This window comes from Anneissia japonica, unplaced genomic scaffold (genome assembly GCF_011630105.1).
Source record: "Anneissia japonica isolate Jap-2015-1 unplaced genomic scaffold, ASM1163010v1 scaffold3940_len624931_cov186, whole genome shotgun sequence".
Lineage (NCBI taxonomy): Eukaryota > Metazoa > Echinodermata > Crinoidea > Comatulida > Comatulidae > Anneissia > Anneissia japonica.
In genome coordinates, this window is record NW_022713530.1 from 462,003 (window position 1) to 486,727 (window position 24,725).

At 34.3% G+C, this 24,725-nt stretch overlaps 3 protein-coding genes and 1 non-coding gene across 4 annotated transcripts in view; 2 read left to right on the forward strand and 2 right to left on the reverse strand.

The window, feature by feature from the left end:
* Nucleotides 1–92: 92 nt before the first annotated feature.
* LOC117108453 (tubulin--tyrosine ligase-like) lies at nt 93–5,985 on the reverse strand. The gene is made up of 8 exons (XM_033250462.1): nt 5,790–5,985; nt 4,584–4,946; nt 4,028–4,160; nt 3,191–3,323; nt 2,760–2,827; nt 1,631–1,724; nt 1,303–1,421; nt 93–957 (listed from the first exon to the last, which is right to left on the reverse strand). The coding sequence occupies exons 1-8, from the start codon at nt 5,950–5,952 to the stop codon at nt 852–854; spliced, it is 1,179 nt and encodes a 392-aa protein (XP_033106353.1). The 5' UTR covers nt 5,953–5,985; the 3' UTR covers nt 93–851.
* A 1,013-nt stretch (nt 5,986–6,998) lies between these two features.
* On the forward strand, nt 6,999–7,080 carry Trnas-cga. Its single transcript has one exon. It is a non-coding gene; the product is annotated as a tRNA-Ser (tRNA).
* Nucleotides 7,081–7,733: 653 nt separating this feature from the next.
* Nucleotides 7,734–13,293, forward strand: LOC117108485. The gene is made up of 9 exons (XM_033250500.1): nt 7,734–7,797; nt 8,842–9,482; nt 9,695–9,823; nt 9,969–10,325; nt 10,486–10,656; nt 10,766–10,984; nt 11,122–11,597; nt 11,898–12,339; nt 12,456–13,293. The coding sequence occupies exons 1-9, from the start codon at nt 7,734–7,736 to the stop codon at nt 13,236–13,238; spliced, it is 3,282 nt and encodes a 1,093-aa protein (XP_033106391.1). The 3' UTR covers nt 13,239–13,293.
* A 1,333-nt stretch (nt 13,294–14,626) lies between these two features.
* The window catches only part of LOC117108447 (mitogen-activated protein kinase kinase kinase 9-like), a 38,388-nt gene continuing 28,289 nt past the window's right edge, over nt 14,627–24,725 (reverse strand). The window contains exons 8-10 of the mRNA XM_033250455.1: nt 23,449–24,225; nt 22,943–23,047; nt 14,627–21,818 (exon numbers count right to left, since the gene is read on the reverse strand). Of these exons, the coding sequence (XP_033106346.1) occupies nt 21,586–21,818; nt 22,943–23,047; nt 23,449–24,225 (1,115 nt within the window). The 3' untranslated portion in view covers nt 14,627–21,585. The remainder of the gene's footprint in view (nt 21,819–22,942; nt 23,048–23,448; nt 24,226–24,725) is intronic.

Below are 24,725 nucleotides of genomic sequence, written 5' to 3' on the forward strand. Positions count from 1 at the left end.
ATTATGATGGAGAAATTACAGTAGTTCCTAATATTTGAAGAAATATGTTATTAGTAGTCAACCTATGTAATAATTTGATTTCATGTAGACTATTTTTTTTTAAATATTTTTAATGTTTACAGTAAGCTGACATTCATTGAACTGTAAATTTATATTGCCAATTTATATTTTGGGTTTTCAATTACTTCATTTGGGCCTCATCATGGTTCAACATATGATACATTGTATAAATGCAAGGGCTCTGGTGTAAGTCTGGGAGGAATTTTAAGCCGTTTCTAGGAGATCTTGTGTTGCCACTGATGAATGTTGAAAACAAAATTTTTCAATCACTGGTTTAATAAGTAGTATGAACATCGTTGCAACTTCACCTTGGACCAATTGGAACAACCTAATATAAAGTACTTTTAGGCTATGCAATACATTTCATTGCAAATGTAATTCGAAGTGTGGTTAAAGAGCATTTGCAAAATGGGCATCCCTACAAATAAGGGTCTCCCCCCCCCCCACATTTAAGACCAATTTTTGAACCTATGTTTCAATTGTCTTAGCACATTTGGTCTCTAATTAGAATAATAAAGATGAAAGACATTTGTTAATTTGGTCTTTAATAATTGCAGGTGGTCTTTAATTAGAGGGAGACCTGTAATTGGACATGGCTTCCATTAGTTTTTTTATTTTTTTTTTTTAAGCTGACTCTCTCATGTTCCACTCCCCAAAATAGGCTTAAATTTGTGTTCCAATGGGTGAGGTATATATCTGAAGAATTACAAGTACCTGTACTTATTTTCATGATATGTCTACATGCAGTAATAAATTTAAATTAAATGATTTTGTACACTAAATATATTTTGTCATAAAACTTCAAAGTCTTGATGAGGTTCATGTTGTTCCTCCGGAAAGAATATTGGGTTAATCACAGTGGACATTATACCATTTGCCAGTCGTGGAAGTAGTTTCCTGAAAGAAATGAAAATAGTAACATTAAGTGGTATAGTACTTAACAGCCGTCATCGACTAATTACTGGGATTGAACAAGGAGGCTATTTTTGGGCTGTAAGCTGTAAGTTTGGGTTAAATACCACATTGTTTATTTTCTTGTGATTTAGGTCCTCTTTCAATTTCATGGTCCAGGGTTGAAATTGTCCTGAAACACCATCACATACAGTGGTGGGGCTGTGGTACATCTGAGAGAAGTCGCATGGCATCAGAAATATGCAATTGACATAGTATAGACATTTGTAGTTGAAACATACATATGATAAATAATAGGCTTATACAGGTACTTAGAGAATAAGGACTTACTTAGCACATGCAGGAGCTCCATTAACTTCCAGTAACCACACCCTTAATGCATCATCCAACATGAAGTCAAAACCAAATAGTTGAAAGCTATGATAGGATAGATGCTTTGTATCAAGGTTCTAATAGATATATAAAACAAATTTTAATAGAAATTTAAGCGTACACATTCATTAAGAAAAATGAGGGAACTCCTTTCCTTAATACTAATGTAATGTAATGAGGAATGTATTTTTTTTTTTTAATAGATGGATAAAGCGCTGTTCTAATAAACACAATGCATAATTGATTATTATCCTCTATTATCTCATTACCAAATTAGTTTACTTACTTCCTGGCAGGCCAGTAGGCAATACTTTATGATATGCCTGATTTGAGGTAGTATACTTAATTCCAGTGATGTCTTGTAGTACTTATCAAGGAATCTGAAAGAGGCATGTCCGAAAATTGTTCATGAAATGTTAAGGTATTTTTGATCATGTCGCCTAGACTGGGTAATCCAGTCCCTAAATTTTGTCTTAATCAGTGATAAATGCTTAAAAGTAAATCAATTTTGGCTTTCCATACTATAATTTTTTCTGGGTTTAGGTCCATATTCGACAACATACAAGTTGCTCGACATAAACAGATGCCAGAGGCGCTCTCTAAAATTATGTAATATATTTGGGGAAGTCAATAAATTAGAGACTTGTTGTAAGCCATAATTGTTATCAACAAACCTACATCATGGTGATAATATCATTCATCCTCCTCAACAATATCACCAACAATTTTTATTACCATCATTATCATTAGCTACTAAGATTGTTGATTGTTTTTGTTTAATTGTTTTTCCTCACATGAAGTATAATACAGTAAATTTATATAAATAATAAAAAGAATACAATTCAGAAGTAAAAAATAAGTGCGATAATAAAAAAAGTGTGTGGATGGAGGCCATAATAAGTTTGGAAAAGAAACTTTAAGGCATGGTGACCAGTTAAAATCAGAGTTAAATAAATAAAATTACAGATCAAATATCAAATTACTTAAAGTATCGTGCTATCAGTAAAATAAATAAAAATTAATAAATAATAAAACAAAACAGGTAGTCTTGTTTAAGAGAATGCAAGATATGCTGCCATCCGAAAAATAGGTAATGTTTAATTGGCTCTTAACGATGGAGGCGACATGATTAAAAAGTAGTGATGGCTTTCCTCAAACTCGGTGGCGGTGCTACATTGGGGAGGCTCCCCCACTCCCTAAAATCCTAGCATCGCCACTGTTCAATCCTAAACCAAGGTGATCCTAATACCAGGGTGATCTTATCTCCTTGGATATTTTATACTATCAATTTTCCTTCAGAACTGCTTTCATCTACTTCCCATCTGCTGACATAGGCCGCGGCCTACCTATGTCATTTTCTTTTCTCCACTCCGATATCATCAACAATATTCATAAGACCATATTTCAAAACTTACCTATCAAATTCCTCATAGAACATCTCATTACCTTCTTCATACTTCCCAAAGTTTTCAGAATATTCTTGCTGCCAAAAAAAAAAAGGTTTTTTTTTTTTTTTTTTCGTAAGATCATAGAAACATTGTGAAAACTGTGCAATTGTCATTTTTTTCACAGAAAAATGATCATATTTTTGTTTGTATTGTATATTTTATCACAGTCGTTTTTTGGGACCTTAGCAAAAATATCCAAATAGGCAGGGATTAGCGGGAAAGTCCATCCCTGTTGCGGACAGATGAGAGTAGCTGGTCATCAGTCATCAGAACCAATTTTGGCAATTTTGCTGGATTTGAAACAAATACCCTTTGAATTTAGGTTGTTTAGTTCTAAGGTCTATAATTTTTTTTTTTCATACCTAGGTTGGAGACATTTTTCTAATAAATGGTATTACCTGTATGCAATGATTAGTAATGTGGCTTATAGTATTGCTATAATCTCCAGCATTGTAACATTCAGCTGAGGTCCTCAGCACACCTTCTTTGAATAAGTGAATGGTGTACGTATGGTCTAACACAGCCCAGCACCTATGCATAGAAGTCAAGACAGATAAACAGATTATTAACCTACTAAGAATTGATTCTTTTTTTCTTTCATTTTATAACATAACATCCAAAAGCAAGAAAACTATAATCAAATACATTATCAAGTTACTAAGTTAATAATTTGACTATAATTATAATACATTACAATAACAGAGATTCTAAAGCAGGGAGAAGTCAGTACAGGAAGATCTTGTTGAATAATTTCTTAACAAATCCTGTTGTATTTTCCTATGTGCATCAATACCACTTGCAGGCCTATAACCAGGTTTCTTTAAGGGCTTTCCTATGAACCAAGGACCAGGGGGCACCTATGTGCCCTGGTGGGGCACCTTACATATTAAATTTCATCATCACTTTGGTGGTTTTTGATGCAAACGGAGGGGATGGTTTGGTATAGCAGAAGAGGTTCGCTTGAAAAGGGGAGTATGGCCAAACGATAGAAACCCTGGTTACAGGCACGGATACCCATTGTCAGCTGCCTTTAAGGAGGTAATTAATAATACAGAAGCAAAAACATGCAAGCATTCTGGATCGGTAGGATGAGTTAGTCTGTGGGAGATGTTTGCTTCCTTTCAGGAATGCAGTTGCCTACTATTATCTTTCTAATAAGTGGCAAGTCACTTAACTATTATGGTAAATGTGAAAATGAAGTAACTAATAGATGATGATAAGTAAATAAAGATGACCTGATATCAAACTTCCTTGATCCTGGGAGAAGCAGTGGCTTTTCAATGTATTTCTGAATAACGTGTGAGAATGACTGCGAGTCGATGAAGTTGAGTAAAGTGTCGGCATCCTCAGACACCAACAGACCTTTACCTAGTTTTCCAAAGAATATAGATTAAAACTAGACCTGTGACAGGGCTGTAGTTTATATTGTTAATATAAATTACATGTGAAAAATATAAGTTTTTAGTGCAGAATATATGTGTTGGTATTAGGGCGTACATGAAAGGGATGGGTCCAGGATCTTGAAACAAGATGTACAAGAAGGTGTAGCCACAAGAGGGTGTGGCCACAAGGGGGTATGTCCACCAATTAGAAATCTATTTTAGTAATGAAATTGGCTATTTTAATAGTCAAAAATTGCAGGTGGCACTACTGTCCCCTCGCAGGTGTTTACATTTTTTACAGGAAAAACAAAATGGGGGCTCATATACAACATTTTAATGGCAGGGTGGAGGGGGAAGGTATTTTTACTGTTAATTGTCATCACATAAGGAGGAATGATTTATTGCATACCTTTCGCTCCTGCACTAGATTTTGCTATCCATACAGAACCTTCCCTTTTTTCTTTCATCAATCTTTGAACTCTCTGGAAATCTTCTCTTTCGTCCTCTCTCACCTTATGAGCCATCATCATTCTCTCCTTTACACTGAGGGAACTGCTTTCTGGAGTTCCTTCTGTTGTCGGGTGAATCACAAATGAAGTTGGGTACCAACTCTGGCAGCCGTGTTGCTCATGTTCATTCTGCACACGCTCATGTGTTTGCTCATGTGGATGTGAACAAGTTGCCTTTAGCATTTGTGTCAGTTGTACTTTTCTGCATATCAGACCATTGCCACGGTAATAGTTAACAGCTTGTAAAAGCCCTGGTTCATGACCTAAAGATCAAAGATTCAAATGAAAAAGTAAAGGGCTTTCAAGCACATTAAAAAAAGCAAAGGCAAAATATATTTTGCAATTACTGTACATATAATGAGAGAATAGGGTCGGTAATCTACATACAGTACATCCAATATGTTCAAAATTGCAAACGGCACCAAGTTGCAGTGTAAAACTGCAGGTACTCTAGCATACTTTTTAATTTGACTTATTAAATTTAGTAATTTGTATTTTATTCATCTGTTCTGAATACATATTTTAAAGAATAAACAATTAATTTTCTTTCTTTTGAATGATTATATTTGAATTTTTAATATTATTAATCAATTTAATATTCACCATAATGCCAACAGGATTAATTACAGCTCTGATTCAGTGTTAATAACTACTATTAATAATTAAATTATCAACATCTCCTGTATGGTTTTTTTTCCATCGTGGATATTGCTATGCAAATCCAAGTGGTGATTGGTGGAGCTGGCAGCCAGGGATAAACAAATTCCTGTTAGGGTTCATGAGTTTTTATGGAAGTTAAGTTGGTCCTATGTGCTTTAGACAACAAAATTAGCAATTAGCAATCAAAATAGCATTATCTGGATAGGCAAATGATTATTTTTTTAAACTTTCAGTCTGCTGAAGTCAAAATTAACCTCATATCAAATTAAAGTTTTATAATATTAACTTTCATTTAAAAAATGGCCTTGCTTTTACTACTACCTAGGCCCACGCTAGGCCTAGAGTACCTGTAGGTGTCTAGGTAATCAGGTCAGCGAGGCAATTTCTCACACTCAGTGTGGGCATCCTGCCGTCTTACTTACGGGGAACCCGGGCCTTAGTCTTACCAAGTTTACCGAATTTTAGCCCATTCCTTTCTCCAAACAACAAATGAAACTTTGGAGTGTTTTTGCTCTGGGCCTTTCTCCACTTCCCACTTTTCAATAGCAACTCAGCAACTTCTGCATATACAGTACTCTCTTGATCCCTAACTACAAATATTAAACTCATTATTTATCGTTCGAAAACACGTCTTGTTTTGAATCCATGATAAACAATAACAAGGTAACAGAAAGTTAAACACCCCCCTCTAGCGGATGAAAAGTTAATAGAAAGATACAGTAACTTTGGTAATACAGTACATCATTATCATAGCTGGGGAGAGGTACGATTTGATATAACTCTTAATAGCAGAGATCTTCGTAGTAAATTAATCACAAATACCGTACTCGCACGATTAAGCGTCCCGTGTGAATAAACTTCTCCTTTCCAAGTCCCTATAAGCATCCCCTTAATTTCTACTTTAATAATTAATCCCCCCACCCCCGTTTGAATAAGCGCCCTCAAAAGTGCACAAAAATATTTATAAATACTTATTCGCGTGAGTACGGTAGCCTACCTAATTATTCAATAATTAAATTAGTACTGTGTGTAGGTCTACGTATTTTCCAAGTTATGTCGATAAGTTGTAATTGAATATCAAAATTACCAACCAGTCATCTTGGTGCAGCGCAGCTTGAAGCCTCCTACCCCGTCATTAAAGACGTTCCTACCAAAAAAAATATCCATTCACCATGAGTGGGGCTGAGGTGAGCAAATTTTTAACATATATAGCTCTAGGTTCTTGGAAATGGCACTTTCAGACTCAACAATTTATAAAGTTTATAAATGCGTTTTAACACGAGTGGCGCTTCATGAACGATCAATTATTTAGACCTACTCTACAAAATATAATACAGTATTATTAGTAAGTAAAAATATACAGAGGGTGAGAAAAAAATTGATTTATATTAAATTTGTATTATTTATTCATTGTTATTATTTTTAATCTCAGCAAAAATATTACTGGCCGCCCCTGGGAATGTTGAACCTGGTTCAACTTTGCCGATTGCGTTGCAGACGAATCAGGGAACTTGCCCTGACGCAATCGGGAAGGGCACGCCAATTCGTCTGCAACGCAATCGGCAAGCTTGAACCAGGTTCAACCTTCCCGACCTTTTCTGATTTATTATAGTCATGATTTGAGACGAATATTTTTAATAATCCTGTACGAAAGTGCTGTGATGGCCGAGTGGTTAAGGCGTTGGATTCGAAATCCAATGGGATCTTCCCGCGCAGGTTCGAACCCTGCTCGCAGCGTTCAATTTTGTTAAAACAAATTTGACGATCAAAATTTGATAAAATATTCTGTATTTTTCTATGCTAGAACGATTTTATCAAATATTTTTAAAATAGTTATGGATATTGTTTGAATCCCGACGCTTCATTTCATTCTTTGCTTCTTTTTTTTTAAATTTGGTCGATTTTGTTAGCTGAAATATTTCTTAATTGATAGGATCCCTACATAATTGCAATACGATTTCCCCGGCCGGCCGGCAGCGATTAACCATGATTTTACCGCGTTAAAACATCCTGGGATTGATTTTTGTCATACGCGTGCGTGTTTTTTTACGCGAAATCAAAGGCGTATTGCAAATTAGTTCACGCACTTATTTTTCAATGTACTCGCAGCTAGCAGGGGAACAATTTAAACACGGTTTAGAACACTGACAGGACCAAGTGATTCAAAGTTACAGCAATTCAAACTTCATCAAACATTTTTAATCCAAATCATGGAACTAAACTGGTTATGTTACGTCATTAAAAGATGGATAAATTTTCAAACAGGAGATAGATCTCAGTATTCAACCATTTGAAAAAAGAGGATATTGTGCAAATACGCGCATGCAGCACGTGTAAGTTCTTGAGTACGCGCGCTCATGGCAACATACTTTTTTGTTGTAGCGACAGTCATGGAGATTACAACAATACACTTCATGAACTTGAAGAGAATAGCATTGACTAAACAAACTCTCTGTAAGTTTTGCATTTTTAGTCGTTATTTATGACATTGTGATCGAAAAGTTTAGTTCCTATTTAATATTTCAAGTTGAAGATTAAACACAACTACTTTCGTCCGCGTACGACGATAAAATTAAACAATATTAGCTAAATTAAGTAACACCAAAAACGTCGCTTTGACGGAGGACTGACCGGGCCTTCTTCTGATCTAGGAAAAACCGTCGCTGTATGAGAGCAAGATTTACTCTTTTATTAGAATTCATTAAATTAAACCAATGTCTGTTTATAAAAAAAAAAACTTAACTAGTAGTAGATAGGAAGAATGAATTCAAATGATAAGCCAATAGAATCCAATTACTGTATTCTTAAACAATATTGTATCTTCCAACCATACCTAGCATAAAATTGGTCTCATAACAATAATTGAAGATAACTTATATAATTTTAGGAATTTTCCGATTATTTTTTTCTCGAAGGACTCTGACTGTTGCTGTCCCTTTGCAACACTTCGTTAAATATATTTTATTCTTTCAGAAAGAAAATTGATTTATTTTTACGCTGTACTTCATTGGTGAGTGTATGCTATGATATTATTATTATCATCATCATCATCATCATCATCATCATCAATATAATTATTATCAATATGATTATTATTGATCGTTTATTACTATTATTTATTATGATAGGCCTATTATTTATTATCTAGAATATTACTGATATTAATAATGTTACTACTATTTTTAATGCTATATGATTTATATTTGAATTATTAAGCGGTATTTAATTTTGTAATGTCATTGTTTATGTCCTCATTTATTAGGTCATTCTTAAATTTGAACTACTTTCTTTTCATTAGATATGCCAGGACGAATCAATCGTCTATTTAATCGAATTTCTCAAGGACGTCAAAATAGGTAGAAACAGTTTTCACTTTGTTAAACCTCGGTGGTGTGAATGATAATGATAAATATAAATGTATATAAAGAAAGTTTTAAAGCGAGTTTTGTAAACATACGTAACAAGTTACAAATTTGATAATTTATTGATGCTGTATAGTTATAGCTGCTTTCTTTTCACACAGACGGTCCGCATTTGCCGGTTTCTTCAACAAATATTTCAAATGCTGTTTCACTGTTGAGAGACCCGAGGCTGATGGAGATCTTAAGCCAACATCTCCACCACTGGTTTGGATCAATGTGCCGTCACATATCCGAGTTATACTGCTGAGGATCATGTATGGTATTGCCGTGGACCTTCCATGTGCTGCCATCGCGTACTGTGATTCTGATCCACAATTTGACATCGTAATCCGACAATACGCTAGAGCACTTGTTCAACTGGATGGCAGCTATTTCGATAGCAGCATTTCTGTTATGGAGGATATGGAACCAGACCACTTGGCTGCACTCAACCTCATTCGAAAGTGCTTCTCGATGGATGTGATTAATTGCGTCCCAGCTCTGAAACAACCTATTGCCGTCGAAGGAAGCTTTGTGAATTGTAAACCAAAGCTCGGTGATGACGTTCTTACAAGATCTATTCAGAAAGCCCTTGTCGACAACAGACACCAAGTAATCGACAAGAAGCTCTCCTTTTCCAGTATTTCAAAGTGGCATCGGCCTCAACTCGAATCAGCTGCTACCAAATTGCTCCACTTGGTGAATGGAGGATTCAGTTCGACGACCAAGACATATGAGGTATCATAGCCATAACATTTAATATTGTCGATTATAATTAACAAGTAAATTAATAATGTTTTCAAGCGATTTATAATGGCTTCATTGTTTTTTTTTTTTATATTTTTACTGTTTGCAAACAAAAAGAAAATGTAATAATTTTATGATGCTATGTTACATAATATAGACGCTTTTCATTATTACCTTCATCGCAAATTTTTGTTTTATTTCAGCCTCGTATTATGGGAGCTAAGACAATGAAAACAGTCAAATACAATAGTGGCAGCCTCCATTTGAAAACTCGCTTTTTACCATCAATTGAGTTACCAACTCAGCTGACTGCCAAGCACTCAGAAATAAAGGTAGGCAAAGGACCTAAGCCTAGTTCGAATACAAAGTTTTGAATGTATGAATATCCAAAACAACTGACTTGAGCCTAGGCCTATATACAAGCTGTAATCGACTCTACAAATGAAAATAATTTGATGACTCTTTTTTAATCTACAGGCTATTAGCTTAGTTACCGAATCACTCTTTACTACTCTGTACATGCAGCTGAGTGACCAAAACCAATGTCGTGACATATCCCACCGATCCTTTCAAACTGTGAGACCCGGAGGCGGCACCATCCGACCATTCACTTTAAATCTCCGCTCTGACATAAACAACACATTCAAAGGGTCATTCAAATGTTTACAATATACATTGAACATCATCTTAAGCGGTGAACAAGCTCGGTCGATCCTCGCAGTGAAGCCATTGAAAGCAGTCAAATACATTATTGGCAATATCCATTTGAAAACTCGATTTTTACCATCAATTGAGTTACCAGCTCAGCTGACTGCCAATCATTCAGAAATAAAGGTAAGCCTAGTTTGAAAAAAAGTTTTGAATGTATTATATTCTAAATTATTGACTTGGGCCTTATACAAGCTTACAAGTTGTAAGCGACTCTACCACATGCAGATATATGGTTTTAATGACTTCTAAAAATCTTTAACCATCTCTAATTCCATACATGCAGTTGGGCGACCAAAACCAAAGTCCTGACGTATGCCACCGATCTTATTCAACTGTGAGAGTGAAGACATTAAAAACAGTCCAATATAATATTGGCACCCTCCATTTGGTAACTCACTTTTTACCATCAACTGAGTTACCATCTCAACCGACTGCTAAGCACTCAAAAATAAAGGTGAGCCTAGTTGAAATGCAAAGTATTTAATGTATTAATACCTGTATCTATAATTATTGACTTGGGCCTATACAAGTTTTAATAACTTTTCTTAAATATTACTCCACAGGCTCTTAGCTTATTTAGCCAGCATCTCTTTACCACACCACACATGCATTTGGGCAACCAAAACCAATGCCGTGGCCTATGCCACAATTCGTACTTATCTGTGAGAGTGAAGACATTGAAAACAGTCAAAAATAATATTGGCACCATCTATTTGAAAACTTGTTTTTTACCATCAATTGAGTTACCAACTCAGCTGACTGCCAAACACTCAGAAATAAAGGTAAAACTAGTTGGAGTACAAAGTTTTAAACGTAATAATATCCAATTATTGAATAAGTAAACCTATCAAAGTTGAAAGTGATTTTACCAAAATGCGAATGTGTAGTTTTGATGGTTTCTTAAATTCTTTACCTACAGGCTCTTAGCTTAGCTAGCCAACATCTCTTTGCCACTTCATGCATGCAGTTGGGCGACCAAAACCAATGTCGTGACATGTGCCACCGATCCTATTCCATTGCGAGACCGAGTAATGGCACCATTCCACCATTCACTTTAAACATCTGCTATGAGATCAACAACACATTCAAAGTGTCATTCAAATGTTTCCAATATACATTGGATATCATCGTCGGTGGACAAGCTCGGTCGTTCCTCGCAGTGATCGCAAGAATGGTGATCTACTTTGCCGGTGGTAACTTCAAGAACGGATATGAAAATCGGTGCGTGGTGGGCGTCGAGAGAAATGCAATATTAGATACAATGTGGCATCTTATCCCCTTTATGAAGGCGATGTGCAGTCTGTTCTACTGGGTATATTTTAGGAACCAACAACTATTGTTCACCCCTGCTATAACGGCACCACCACAGGATGCAGAATACCAAACTATCTTAACGTAAGTAACATCATTATCAAAGAGGAGTTCCTGATCATTATTGTATAATCAAACATGCAATAATACGTTTTAACCCGGTGTTTCGCATCGTTACATTACTTAAGTTCCCTTCATAATTTAAAATCGATAATTTTATCAATGAGTGGATTGATGGATCTATTAATTCATTGATTGTTATTTCAATAAAAAATGAATAGGCTACACTACTAGGCCTATTATATTATTTGTACTTGTATGTTGATAAATGTTATGTATGTTGATGAAAATGTAACACAACTCATTTGTTTTTGGCAATTACAGAACGGACACCACATCTTATTCTTGTACAGACAGCACAGAACCTCAGTCGTGCCAAAGCTTAGTCAAAAGTAGTCAAAACAGCCCCATCAGTGCTGTCACTGACATTCCTGCAACTGCACACTACTCTGTCGAGAACGCCACCTTGCCTGTGGACCACCGACCAGAACTAATCTTCATTGATACTGATGATTTTGAAGGCGAAAATCGTTCTTTTGGTGCACCACTGAGTGGGAAATGGCAGAATCTTCTCCGTCTTTCAAACTCATATCACGATCTCGGACAGGGAGGTGGCAAGTTCACATCAGCATCATTGTCACCACTTAAGGCACCAGAAGATGTAATCTTGCCTGACTATCTCGTGAAATTAGACAACATTATGCCAAATGAGCTTGAGATCATATCGATGGAAGATTTGTGCCCAGTCGTTCTTTCTGGAAAACAGGTTAGCTAACTTATTTGTTCGAATTACTCTAAGTATTTTTACTGTATAACATTATTGCTCAAAATTATATGTAACTGAATTAAATTCTAACAATAACTACTTATTTACTTGTGCAGGTTCAACTTGGTAAGGGTGCTTACGGAGAAGTCTTGTTAAAACGTCTGGATCATTCTGATGGCCCACTTGTTGCAGTAAAATCATGTGACGTTGCAAGTGGAGGAGATACATCGAAGCAGTTCAGAGATGAATTTTTAATTTACCTCGAAGCTCGAGTGCTGATGTTCCTATCGAAGGAAAGCAGAGCCTTTCCGTACGTTTATGGAATCTGCGAAAAAGCTTGGTTCGAATCCCGTAAAAGCATTGTCATTGAATACGTCGGACATCCAACTCGCTTTAAGTCTATGACTCTCTTTAAAGCCATCACTTTCAAAGATCCGAATCTTACGATCTCAGATGGACTACATGTGGCACGTGACATGGCAGAAGGCGTACAGGTGATGCAAAAACATGGCTTGATTCATAACGATTTGGCCAGTAGAAATATTCTCCTTTACCATGATGGCGAACGCTGGGCAGCAAAAATCACCGATTTCGGTTCAGTCTGTCATGCATCCGCTCCATTCGACTTCTTCAAGCTTAACAACACTCCTGCAGCACAACGTCAACAGTGCATAGCAGCTCACAGAGAATATGCCCCAGAGCTTCATTTCCCAAACTCACCACCAACGTTTGCCTCCGACATACACAGCCTGGGCAACATGTTTTGGGAAATGGGTACTCATTTACGTATGAGAACTTTATATGAAATGAGCAAACTCTGCACTCACGTCGACCCACAGCGGAGACCACCCATTGACGATCTTGTCAACACGTTGGCAAACAAAATCAATAACTTATAAATAAACTAAATCACCTATCGTGATAATGTAAAATATAAAAAAAAACAATTATGTAAACTTTATTTTTCACTGTCTATTTTATAAAAAATCCAAAAAATATGAAGAAAATATTGTTACGATTGTGCAATACCAGTTTTCAATTCAGCAAGTGAATACCTTTATTTATAACTAATGAATCTTGAAAAACTCGTTCTAAAAAAAAATTAAGAAAATATTATTATTGATAAATGTGCAATAAGTATTCCTAATTCGGCAAATAAATACCTTCATTTATCTTTTACAGTATAATAAAAAAAATGTATAATTGAGATTTTATTCATTGTTAATGTTTCACAAAGCACATGACTGAGAATGTATTGGTCCACGTACATTGAAATTAAGTGAATATATAGTGACTTGACTGGATTATATATTAGCGGCTTACTATAACACATAGGTAGACATCAGCACGTTTACTTGTAACGCATTATACGCCACACATTTCTTTTGCATTATGTACAGACTGTACAAATTTGATGATGATGATGGTGATGGTGATGATGATGATGATGATGATGACGATGGTGAGACGACGACGACGATGATGATCCTGATATTGTAATAATAATGATGGTGGTGATCATAATGGATGATATTATATAATGATGACAATAGGAATGTCATGATGATGATGATAATGGTGATGATTAGTGGCGTAACGACGAGTCACGGGACCAGGGGTGAGAAAGTGTTAGTTGGAGGCCAAATGCATTTTAGTAATCGATTACGGGTGTCTCAAATGTGTTCGATCGAGGGGCCCTTCACAGTAAATTGTAGAATATAAAAAAATACCATAGCTTTATATTATTAGTACTAAATTGGATTCGAATTTTCTGTTAATTCTAGTGCTTGTTTGAATAATTGAAGTTAATGGTTATGCATTATACAGCACAAAAAAAAAAATAAATAAATAAAATAAAATAAAAAAATCGAGGGTCTCAATTCTGACTGATTGTTCACTTATTTTTTCCCATGTATGGACATTTCATATCACACACAAAATGGGCCAACCAAGAAAGAGTGGGAGCAGTGGCACATCTAGGGGTGGGAGCCCAAATAAACTCGCGGCTAAAGTTTCACCCCCCTCACCACTGATGAAATTGTTCAAAGCAAAAAAAAATCACACTAAAATAGATGACAATCATCACATAAATAACCAACTTTTGCGAGCTAGTGCCCCCTCACCTAATTCCCTATTCTCAGCTTCACACGATCCACCCCCTCCCATTTCCAGACACCTTAGTTACTGTATACCACTGTATACAACTAAAGAGTTTAGAATTATATAGTCTTTGATATTATCTTTAAAAGGAGAGACAGACGCAGTAAAACAAAGGCAAAGACGATAATTCTTCTTTTCGTAGAAAATTTTGATGTAATTACAATGTTTTAATTCCTTCCCCATTCCCATGTGGCTTTTACAAATAGTAATGAATAAAGTTACCACCATTTCACATGGCCAAATTATCTACAACACAAAATTATATACAGTATTTGTTAGTATACATTGCCAGAATAATCAAATCTTTACAAAAAATGAACCAAAAATATGACAATATGACTCCAAATAATATCAATAATTAAAATAACTAATATTTTAATTAATAATAATAATAATAAAACACACTAACAATACAAAACCCAATAACAACTTTGCGTACTATTTAGCCCTCTAGAATTTACAAATACTTTACAAGAGGAATGTTAAATGCGTCATAGTCTGACCTATGCGAATATCAACTTGATTTAAAATTAAACCATAAGAATCATCGACTGTGGAACCAAACAATCTCCTTCATCTGGCTCCAACATATATAACAAAAGAGTTTATTTGTAAAGTATTTTTTTTAACTGCATATAGCAATGTACATACATAATAAGTCCTATTAATATTATTATACTCATTCTTCCAAGTCACTATTTTCGAAAATGCAGTAGACTTAGAGAAAGCTTAGGCCTAAAATTTTTTAACAAACTTGGTACATCTTCCAATAAAAGAAATTAAGCGTGGACATCAAACATCAGCAACTTTTAAAATCATACATTGATCAGAATACAAATCATTACACTGCATGCTACATAATTATGCTTTTGGTCGAAATACAACAAAAACATTTCGACTTCTCAATGACAATATAAACAATATAAATCAAAATTAATATATTATTCTCATTTTACTCTTTTTTATATCCTCAATCATTTATAAAGCTGTCCACACAGCTGCTGACAAACAAATGTGATATTTGTCACAAAACATGTTATACAGTAGTGTGGACAGAATTTAAAATAGATGTTTGTACACTAGTTTTTACATTTTCATTGTATTCATGAAAGAACCCCACTTCCCCAATAATCAGCTTTTTGTAAACGCCAGGGTTACTGTCACAAAATATTGTCCAGAAGAAAATGTTTATATCGACCATGTAAATAACATTCAAATTAGTAATATTCAAATTAGGTTTGCTGCATAGCACTGTAAACGTAATATAAATAAAAAAATAAAAACAGAGCTCAAATAGGGACATAGTGTTACAATCATATGACGCATACAATAGCCCTTTTTTTAGTTGTATGAAACTAGTATGTTCGGCAGAATTTGAATCTGCAAACTTTCACTAACTAAGCGAGTGTCATACCATTTGAGTTATTAAAGCTACAGCTAGAAAAATTACCAGCAAATACATTGATTGATATTAATATTATTATTAATACATTATTAATAATAAAGATAAATTTAGTCCTTCAACATTTTAAATACAATAAAAATACAATTTTTATCATAGTCATATTTCTTACTCAGAATATTTAGAATTGCAACCAAAAATAAACTCTAAATTTTCTAAAAATGTATGATTGTTTTTTTGACATAGATATGTTGGACTTGGGATATACAACCAGAAAGAGCTTACCACCACGCAGTTACACATTTAAGCTAATAAATAAGTTGATGTAGGCTCTAAATAGATAGAAATCCTGGAAAATGAGGAACCAAACACATACTGTATTTCGTCTAATTTTTTTAAAATCATTACTTTAAATTTATATTGTTTTTTCCCCCTGTTATTGAAGTGTTACAATGAGTTAGCAAGTTTTAACAAAGGAAAATTAAGTAAATAAATTTGAATTCCTAGGGATTCGAACCAAAGACTTTAATCTATTGCTCTGGCGCCCTAATAATTAACCAAAGAAGTCACAGTGAGTTCTTACATTGGATGATTTCAAGTTGATATAATATTTAATAAGACAATTGCATTATTCCTTCTATGCATAATAAGAGTGACGTATCATCCTGAGGTATCTATTACATGATTGGCTGTGATGAAGAGAATACTGTACCACTGTACCATTAACAAGTGCATATTCTGTTGTACCATAATTTATCATGAGCTATTAATTGAAAGACATGATCAATGGAAGTTGCATCAACCAACTTACAGTTTGTCTAATTTGTGGTAGATTGAGAGCAAATTGATATTAATGTCAATATTGATATTAATGTCAATATTGATATTAAAATTAATTACATTATAAATTTTACTTTCAGGATCATTTCTATTTCATATTTTTTAAATATAAACATGAGGCCTAGCTATTTGATTCCAAATTCATTTTAACTGAATTTACTGACAACCGAAAATACAAATGAAATATAAGTACCCAGATGTCTTTCCAATTCATGTGAATTATTTAGGCTAATTGAATTTGTAAAGCAAATGAACTTTTATCAGGGAATCCCCAACCCATAAGATGATGTCATTGTTATTACTTAAGGAATCCCCACCTGTAAGGCAAAACTGAAAGTACACATAAGCAAGGAAAAAAAATCTACAAATTCTCTATTTTGCTTTTACAACCTACAATCATTTGGGATAAGTCCGTACTAAGTTCTCAATTTATTAAAACTCATCTTGGTAAGATGATGATGTACCTTTGGAATGTGGTCAAATAGATGCTAACTTAACTTGAAAGACAAATACACCATCAGTCATGATGCAACACAAGTGTTGTAGTTATATGTAAATGCAATTATGGTTTTGTAGCCTATATTAATTTTCAAATTAAATAAGAAAAATTATATTCTATATAATCATGATGAGCCTGCATTATTCCAATGTGTTGTCTGAAATACAAACATCCTCAGACTCCAAACATATAATTGGCTAATAGTAATATTAAATGTTTAGCTAAATAAATTGTTTAGCAAAATCAATTCAAATTACTTATTTTTCCTAACTGGTAGACTCAGGCATTCATTAGATGATTTCAGTGAGGTTACATTCATCCTTGATATAAATACTAACATCTTGAATTATCTACCTCTTTGATTGGCCATGAACCAGCAAATTTGCCATCATTTAATAAAAGGACCCTCTGAGCATTATAACATACTAAATTGCGGGGGAATGTTACAAAAACAAATGGCAATGTTACTTTTAAAATTCCCGCATTCTGTATATTATATAATATTTTAATATTACTGTATTAAATTTAAATAATCATAATTACTAACAATCCTAAGGAAAACCTTTCAGCATGCTTGATCATTTTACAGCTACATTAAAGAACACAAGGTATTATTTAATGACAGTGTTTAATCTATTTGTATATAGACAATTTTATTTATTTATTAATTTAACATCAGCATGAATAAATTAAATTCTAGAAGATATTAGGTGGAACATGGTTGATTATTTAACTACATACTTATCTTTGGCTAATAACTTAACTTCATAATATTCAAGGTATTAACTACTATCACACACACCATCTAGGGTGACATGCATGGCCCAAACTTAAGCCACCTAATTTACGGATTGTTGCTATGATTATGCATTGCTCTACTTTTTGATATGAATTCTTTCTTCATACTCTGGAAATCATCACATTTACTTGTGTATATGATCAACTGATTGAAAACAATGAATAATTATATCCTGCATGCAAACCAAAAGGCAGAACCTGAGGACAATGTTAGAGGGGAAAGCGAATACCTAGTGTTATGTGTTGTGCCCACCACGCTCAGATTAAAATCCTGATGCCTTACCACTATGCCACATATTTTGATATGGGATACCTTAAATTGTTTATTACATTAATAACTAATAGCACAACTCTGATATTTTATTGACCGATTGATTAAGTGATGGATGGAGAGACCTCTGACAGTTGCTCTGTTTATATTGTGAACACATTTCACAAAAGTGGGGATGCGAGCTTAGAGAGAGGACTTCAGCAAGCTAATAAATAATCTTATATCAATATTGTATTATTAGGAAAAAAATATACAAATAATCAACATAGCCAAGTTTTACATTCAGAAATGGTCTCTTGGTAAATACGGTAGACCTGATGCTAAATTAGGCAACAAAAAAGTCTTTAAAATGGTTTGTACAAAAGCAATTAGTTTTAAAGATTAAAACAAATAAATTTTGCTATTCTGCCATGTGTTATAAATATGCAGTTTAAAAGTTAAAGTTCAAATACGTATCTAAGCTGGACCATCTCAAGACTAGTGACTATCCCTTATACTGGAAAAAACCCATGGCCTACTGTATAACTGACTAGCTGGACTGATTCTAGGCCTAAAACACAACAGGTACCACCATTCAAATGCAGGAATGAGCATGCTTTTACCAGGGCTACATTTATACCAATGAAGATTCAATATTGGAAAATAATTTGAAAAACCATTTTTATGATCAGATAGATAGCATCTACAATTTACAGTTATTAGATTTTAGACAGCATATGTAAATGACCAACACATACATATAAATGTTTAAACATTAGCAATAAAAGATATGTATAATATTTAATTTATGTTGTAAAAAAGAGATGACAGTGGTGCAAAAGAATGGTGCAATTTTGTGGCAATTGAGGTTGGTTTATAACACTACTAAAATGGTCTTCCTCAAACTTACTGTTCATAACTTAAATCTCCCACAACCAAGGGTTTCAACACTTGTAGTTCTGTCATAAGCTGACACAAGAAAGACTATTTTGCTAACATTCATCATTCAGTGTGCTAAAAAAATTCAACATCCTGAGCTTGCTTTTTTGTAATTGGCTGGGAATGCATGTACATTAACATTTATACACACTGCAAATTGTTTTTTTTCCTACATTGGGGATTTTATAGACAGGTAATTCCAAAGGATAAACAGTAAATAACTGCATATCGTATCAAATTACATGTTACACTGATATAAATAATGATATGATATAAATATGTAACATACAAATACGACTTACAATATTTTCTACTTCATAAAAGCCATGAAGTATTTGCTTATTTGTCAATTAATTTGATTGTTCTGAGTTATCAAAGCATATGAATTTTATTAGTATCATTTATTATTGCTATTTTTCAAATGTGATAAATTGACTGCATTAAGCCTACAGAACATGAAAGTGATTTCAGCTCAGCTGCTTTCTTGCAAGATTTTTAACTCTCAACTTCAAATATCAGACACACACCGTGAGGAAAGTGCCCTGTTACCCTTATTATGTAAATAAGATCTCTGTTCTCATTGGCTAATCCATCAAACTTAAAATGTTGCATTGCGAATACATCAGGTAGCTGGTAGCATCGGGTAAGGACGTGCATTTAAATTGGGCAAATCTCAACCACAAGAGATATAAAGTACGGAATGGACCTTTCGGGTAAGTCCCGGCCCATGGATATTTTTGCTAAGGTCCCATATGACAGCGTAAATTCATAAAACATGTGCTTGCAGGACATGCCCCATATTTTTCAGCTCTGTTCTGATTGGTCAGTTGTTAAGTTTGATTGACATGGCGGAAAGGTCCATTGGTCCCACAGGGTGAAAACATAAAACACAACAAGTGGTTTCTATGAGTTGTCATGCAAGGCTGGCAGCTGAGGAAAAAAAAATCCCCTATGTGCAGTAATAATGTTGGCCAAGACTTGAAGGTTGTGATAACCTTTTAATGGGAAAAAACTAAAGTAAAAAGTAAAGGAAATATTAGGCAGAGACTACAAATGTTATGTTGGGTATCCAAAGTAAAAGAATGTTCAAGCTTATCAAAATCATAATTACAAGCATTATCTTTACAAATACCGCAAACTAGCTAGAAGATTACCTTGTAATCTTACATTTTTCTTTATTAAACATGATAGTAAGCGATTATTGATAGATTATCTACAATCCACAAATCAAGAATCGGGCAACCAATGCATGATATTTAAGTATAGGTATGTAGTAGTTTTGGCATATTAACCAAGGCAGGTTTCGCTATTGCTCAAACTTATGTCAATGGCTTTTAGGAATAAATATAATGCTTATCTACAACATAATGCCAAGATCAGCCGAAACCATCTGGCTTCTAACTATCCATGCCTATGTCGGCAAATTGCAAAGAGGTACTGAGTCCTGTCTACACTATTCAGTTTTATGAGACATATATGGGCACAAAGATGTCATATTACACCCAAATATGGCCATATCACATTTTTTTGTCACACTATTAAGTTTTTCAAGACAATCACCTGTGATTTGCCCATATATGGGGTATGCCATCTTAACACCAGCATCAACGGCCACCAAATGATAATTGACTTTCCAATTTATTCATATTCTCCACATTAAAGGCTTTAAAATGATGTGTCATTTTACTGGAATCGACTTACCATTGCCAAAGTTGTGACTAAAAGTATTAAGGGTTAAAAAAAAAATACTTAAAAGTATTAAGACTTCTCTGTACTGTATACAATACAGTGCCACATTCTGATGCTAATTACTCAGTCCAACATATAGCAAAAGTACACTGGTTTTGAGATGACACGCCTCATATGTGAGATATGATATATCATCGTCATATATGAGCAAAACATTGTACATATAAAATTTATTGTGTGGCCAAATAAAAAATTATCTTATCAACCTCTTTAGAAAACTGTAAATGATTAACTTCTTTTTAAAAATTTGGCCTTAAATTATGGAATTATGCTGTAATAGCAACAACTAATTTTCATCGATTCATAGTTTTTTAAAATATTCTATTAGACATGATCAACTGGGTTTGATTTTATTAAGCCTCAGTCTATTTTCTATTTAAAGATTAAATACATTTATAATTTATAAACATTATTAGTTTTTCACAACGGCTGCTAGTATAAAGATTCAATGTATAAACCTTGATAAAATGTAAACAACTTCTCGAATTAACAATATTTTCTGTAAATTCTTCCAGTACTGTACTGAATCTCAGGAAGTCATAACTATCCCATCATGCATTTTACCTGTGCATCATATATCCCATAGTCATAGTGCATTTGACTGTTGCATCATACAAATTCACTCTCTAATTCGGATATGGACAGCTGCCTAGGTCGCGGCTGTAACATTGGTTTTGTGTTGTCCTTCCACTGGCCCTCGACATCAGCGTCTAGTAGCGTGGTCTTGTTCGTCATCGTCTGAGTCTCGGGTGAGAAGGAAGTTTGGCTGGAAGATGGTGTACTACAACTGTTGTTTCGGGATTGGTTGTGGGTATGGGTGGGCGTAAATGAATCCGCAAATCCTAAAGAAATTTTGAAGTAAAAATGTACCAATAATAAGAAACACATAGAGAAAACATACTACACATTCTAATGTCAATCTTAGCATTTAAGGCGCACTCTTTCTTATATGTTAAGTTACGTCTGGTATCGCTATCCTTTTATTCGTCATTTTTTGTGAAATTTGTTTTTTGTTGTTGTTGATGGTTTTCTAAAGCTTTAACCACACTATCAGATTTTATGTGTCAAATCTGTGTGATGTGCCCATAAATAGTCCTGATGATGACATACTGTAAAACCTTGAATAGAAGCCCTGGGATTTTTTTTTCTTTCTTTTTTTGCGAACTTTGTATGGGCTTCTTTTCGTGATGGGCTTTTTTTTCGAGGCTACACTTGCAAAGTAAAAAGGGGGCTTTTTTTTCCCCAAAATGAATGCTGTAAATTTTGGGAATTATTACTAGAAGACAATAAATAGGGCCACTATAACATCAATCTGTATCATGGAGTGTATTAACTAGCATTAAACCATCTAAACTACTGTATAAACCAAGCGTGTTTTTTTAATTTATTGTTTCTTTGAAATTCATGTACAGTGTATGTACTTTACTATCTCGAAAAGAAGCCCATGCTATCTTGAAAAGAAGCTCATGGGTTTGTTTTCGAGATGGGGTTTTTTTCGGGGCTAATTTTGCAAACCAAAGTGGGTGGGGGGTCTTTAATTCGATATGGGCTTCTTCTCAAGATTAAGACCATTGAGGTTCTATTCAAGGTTTTACGGCATTACACCCAAATACTGGCATATCTCATGTGTTTGTCACATAAAATTTGGTTAGTTTTGATCAACAATAAAAATTAAAATATTTGTATTTACTCTTTGAAACTTCTATATTGTGTTAGAATTTTAGTTTTGGTATATTCTGTGACTGATATACATTTATCTGTTTGTTACTTGGTTTTTATATAGGGCCTTTCCTTTAGGTTACGAAGGGCTTTTTTTCCCCTTGTCATTGGGTAAACATTCATTAGTAGCACATTGTAGAAGTACTCAATTGTATCGTTTGCTAGATACAAACATTTATGTGATAATAAAAACAAATATCTTTTGAACAAACAGATCAGAGATGAATCATAGTCTTGAATGTTTTACCTATAGCATTCGGATGTGGCCCTGGTGAATGGTAGAGACCTTTAGAAGGGCGTGGGCGAGATGAGATATCCAATGTCTTTGGCCTCTCGGCTTGTCCATCCATACCTGAAAATCACAATTAAAAGATTGTTTTAAAGCAGATTTAAACTCAATTTCTTTACTCGTGCTCTACTCTTCTGCTTACTGATTTTATTTTCTTAATTAGGAAATGCGGCTATTTAAATATGGTTTGGTGGTTATGTAAAATACTGTATGTCATGATTTTTCTCAGAACTGAAATTCCACATTAATTTTGTATCAACTATATTGGGTAGATCACCTTCATCAAATATGTTACCTATATAGATGTAACATATTTGATAACATCAAGTGTAGTATAGGTAAAAGAATCTAAAACAAATACCAAGGTTGATTAAAACACAATGTAAGTATACATTTAAAAAAACAAAATATTTTGTATATCTAAGTACTAATAAAGAAAGAAATAAAAAACAATTCATACACACCAAAACTTGTCCTCCTAGGGGGTGGTTGAGGAGGGGTGGGAAGTCTTGTCAGCTCTGGGTGATTATTTGTCCAAGGGTCATTTTTAGTGGTCAGTATGGAGTCATTGGATGACGTTCTCCTGTATGTCGGAGTAATTGTGTTTAAGTTATCATCCGCGGATGCAGTCCTCCTATGCGTTTTCTTAACATTCTGCTCCTGTTGCAGAAGCGTAGCATCGCTCATTGAATACCGATTGATTTCGCGCGGCGTCGAATGGCTTGGCTCACCAATCGTAAAATCTCCCATCGAATATCGAATGGGTTTATTCTTGGAATGAGATGAATCAAACCCAGGATATGAATCCTGCCTATGAGGTGTACTCCTACCGGAAGAATGGTCAGAGGTTGGGATAAGCCGTATGGTGGAAGCTACTGAAAAATCTGACGTATAGTCCGACTCATCATCATCGTATTCTTGATATGGACCTGGATCGGAGGACTCACTTAAATGCCGAGCCCGTAGACTTCCGTTATTGTCTTTCATTTGTTCCAGCATTCCAGACTGATATATTGATAAATTTGTCCGCCGGATGTCAAAGCCTAACGCAACCGAAGAAAGAATTGCGGCTGCACCATATAGACCTATATTAGTCCTTTTACGACTCTCATTAGGGCTCGAGTTTCTGCTCGAAAGTTTTGAATGTTCGTTACTTTCTTCTGAGTCTGGCTCTTTTTGAACGTCCTTCCAATGTGGTTTGGGGGCAAAGAGTTCCTCTGGCCAACCGTCTTCACCAAAAGCTATGGGAAGAAATTCAACGATACAATTTAAATTTGATGTCATATATTCATATATGAAACATGGAGATAATATCTGTACATAAGCTGTCTAAATACCCAATCCATTTGTTTGATTTCTCCACGATATATTCTTTTTGTAATTCATATTAAAGATATTTATTTATTTGTTATATTCAGGTATACAAATTAGAATTAGCAGCAAGTAGTTATATGCTTTTAGTAAAGTAACATTTCTATATGAAGAGGATTAGATTCCAAAAAATAAATATATAAAAAAATATAAGAAATTTTACGTATTAAGTGAAAATCTGAAGTTTCCTCAGATTCAAAATAGACAGTATACTTTAATCTTCTAAATTCAATTATAAATATATTTTTTTAATGGTAAAATATATCTGGGGGTAACAGTAATCAAAATAAATGGAGCAAAAAATGTATGTATGTATGTAGAGTAGATTGTTAAAACTAATTTGGTAGTCTTAAGTTGAAAGGGGGGGGGG

Excerpts from the sequence above, each read along its gene's own strand:
- LOC117108485 (XM_033250500.1), top strand. The coding sequence starts at position 7,734 with ATGGAGATTACAACAATACACTTCATGAACTTGAAGAGAATAGCATTG. Across the intron at positions 9,824-9,968 it reads CCAAGCACTCAGAAATAAAG|GCTATTAGCTTAGTTACCGA; the intron begins GTAGGCAAAGGA and ends TTTAATCTACAG. Across the intron at positions 11,598-11,897 it reads GAATACCAAACTATCTTAAC|AACGGACACCACATCTTATT; the intron begins GTAAGTAACATC and ends TGGCAATTACAG.
- LOC117108453 (XM_033250462.1), bottom strand. The coding sequence starts at position 5,952 with ATGAGTTTAATATTTGTAGTTAGGGATCAAGAGAGTACTGTATATGCA. Across the intron at positions 1,422-1,630 it reads GCCTACTGGCCTGCCAGGAA|AACCTTGATACAAAGCATCT; the intron begins GTAAGTAAACTA and ends TATATCTATTAG. Across the intron at positions 958-1,302 it reads GGAGCTCCTGCATGTGCTAA|GAAACTACTTCCACGACTGG; the intron begins GTAAGTCCTTAT and ends CATTTCTTTCAG.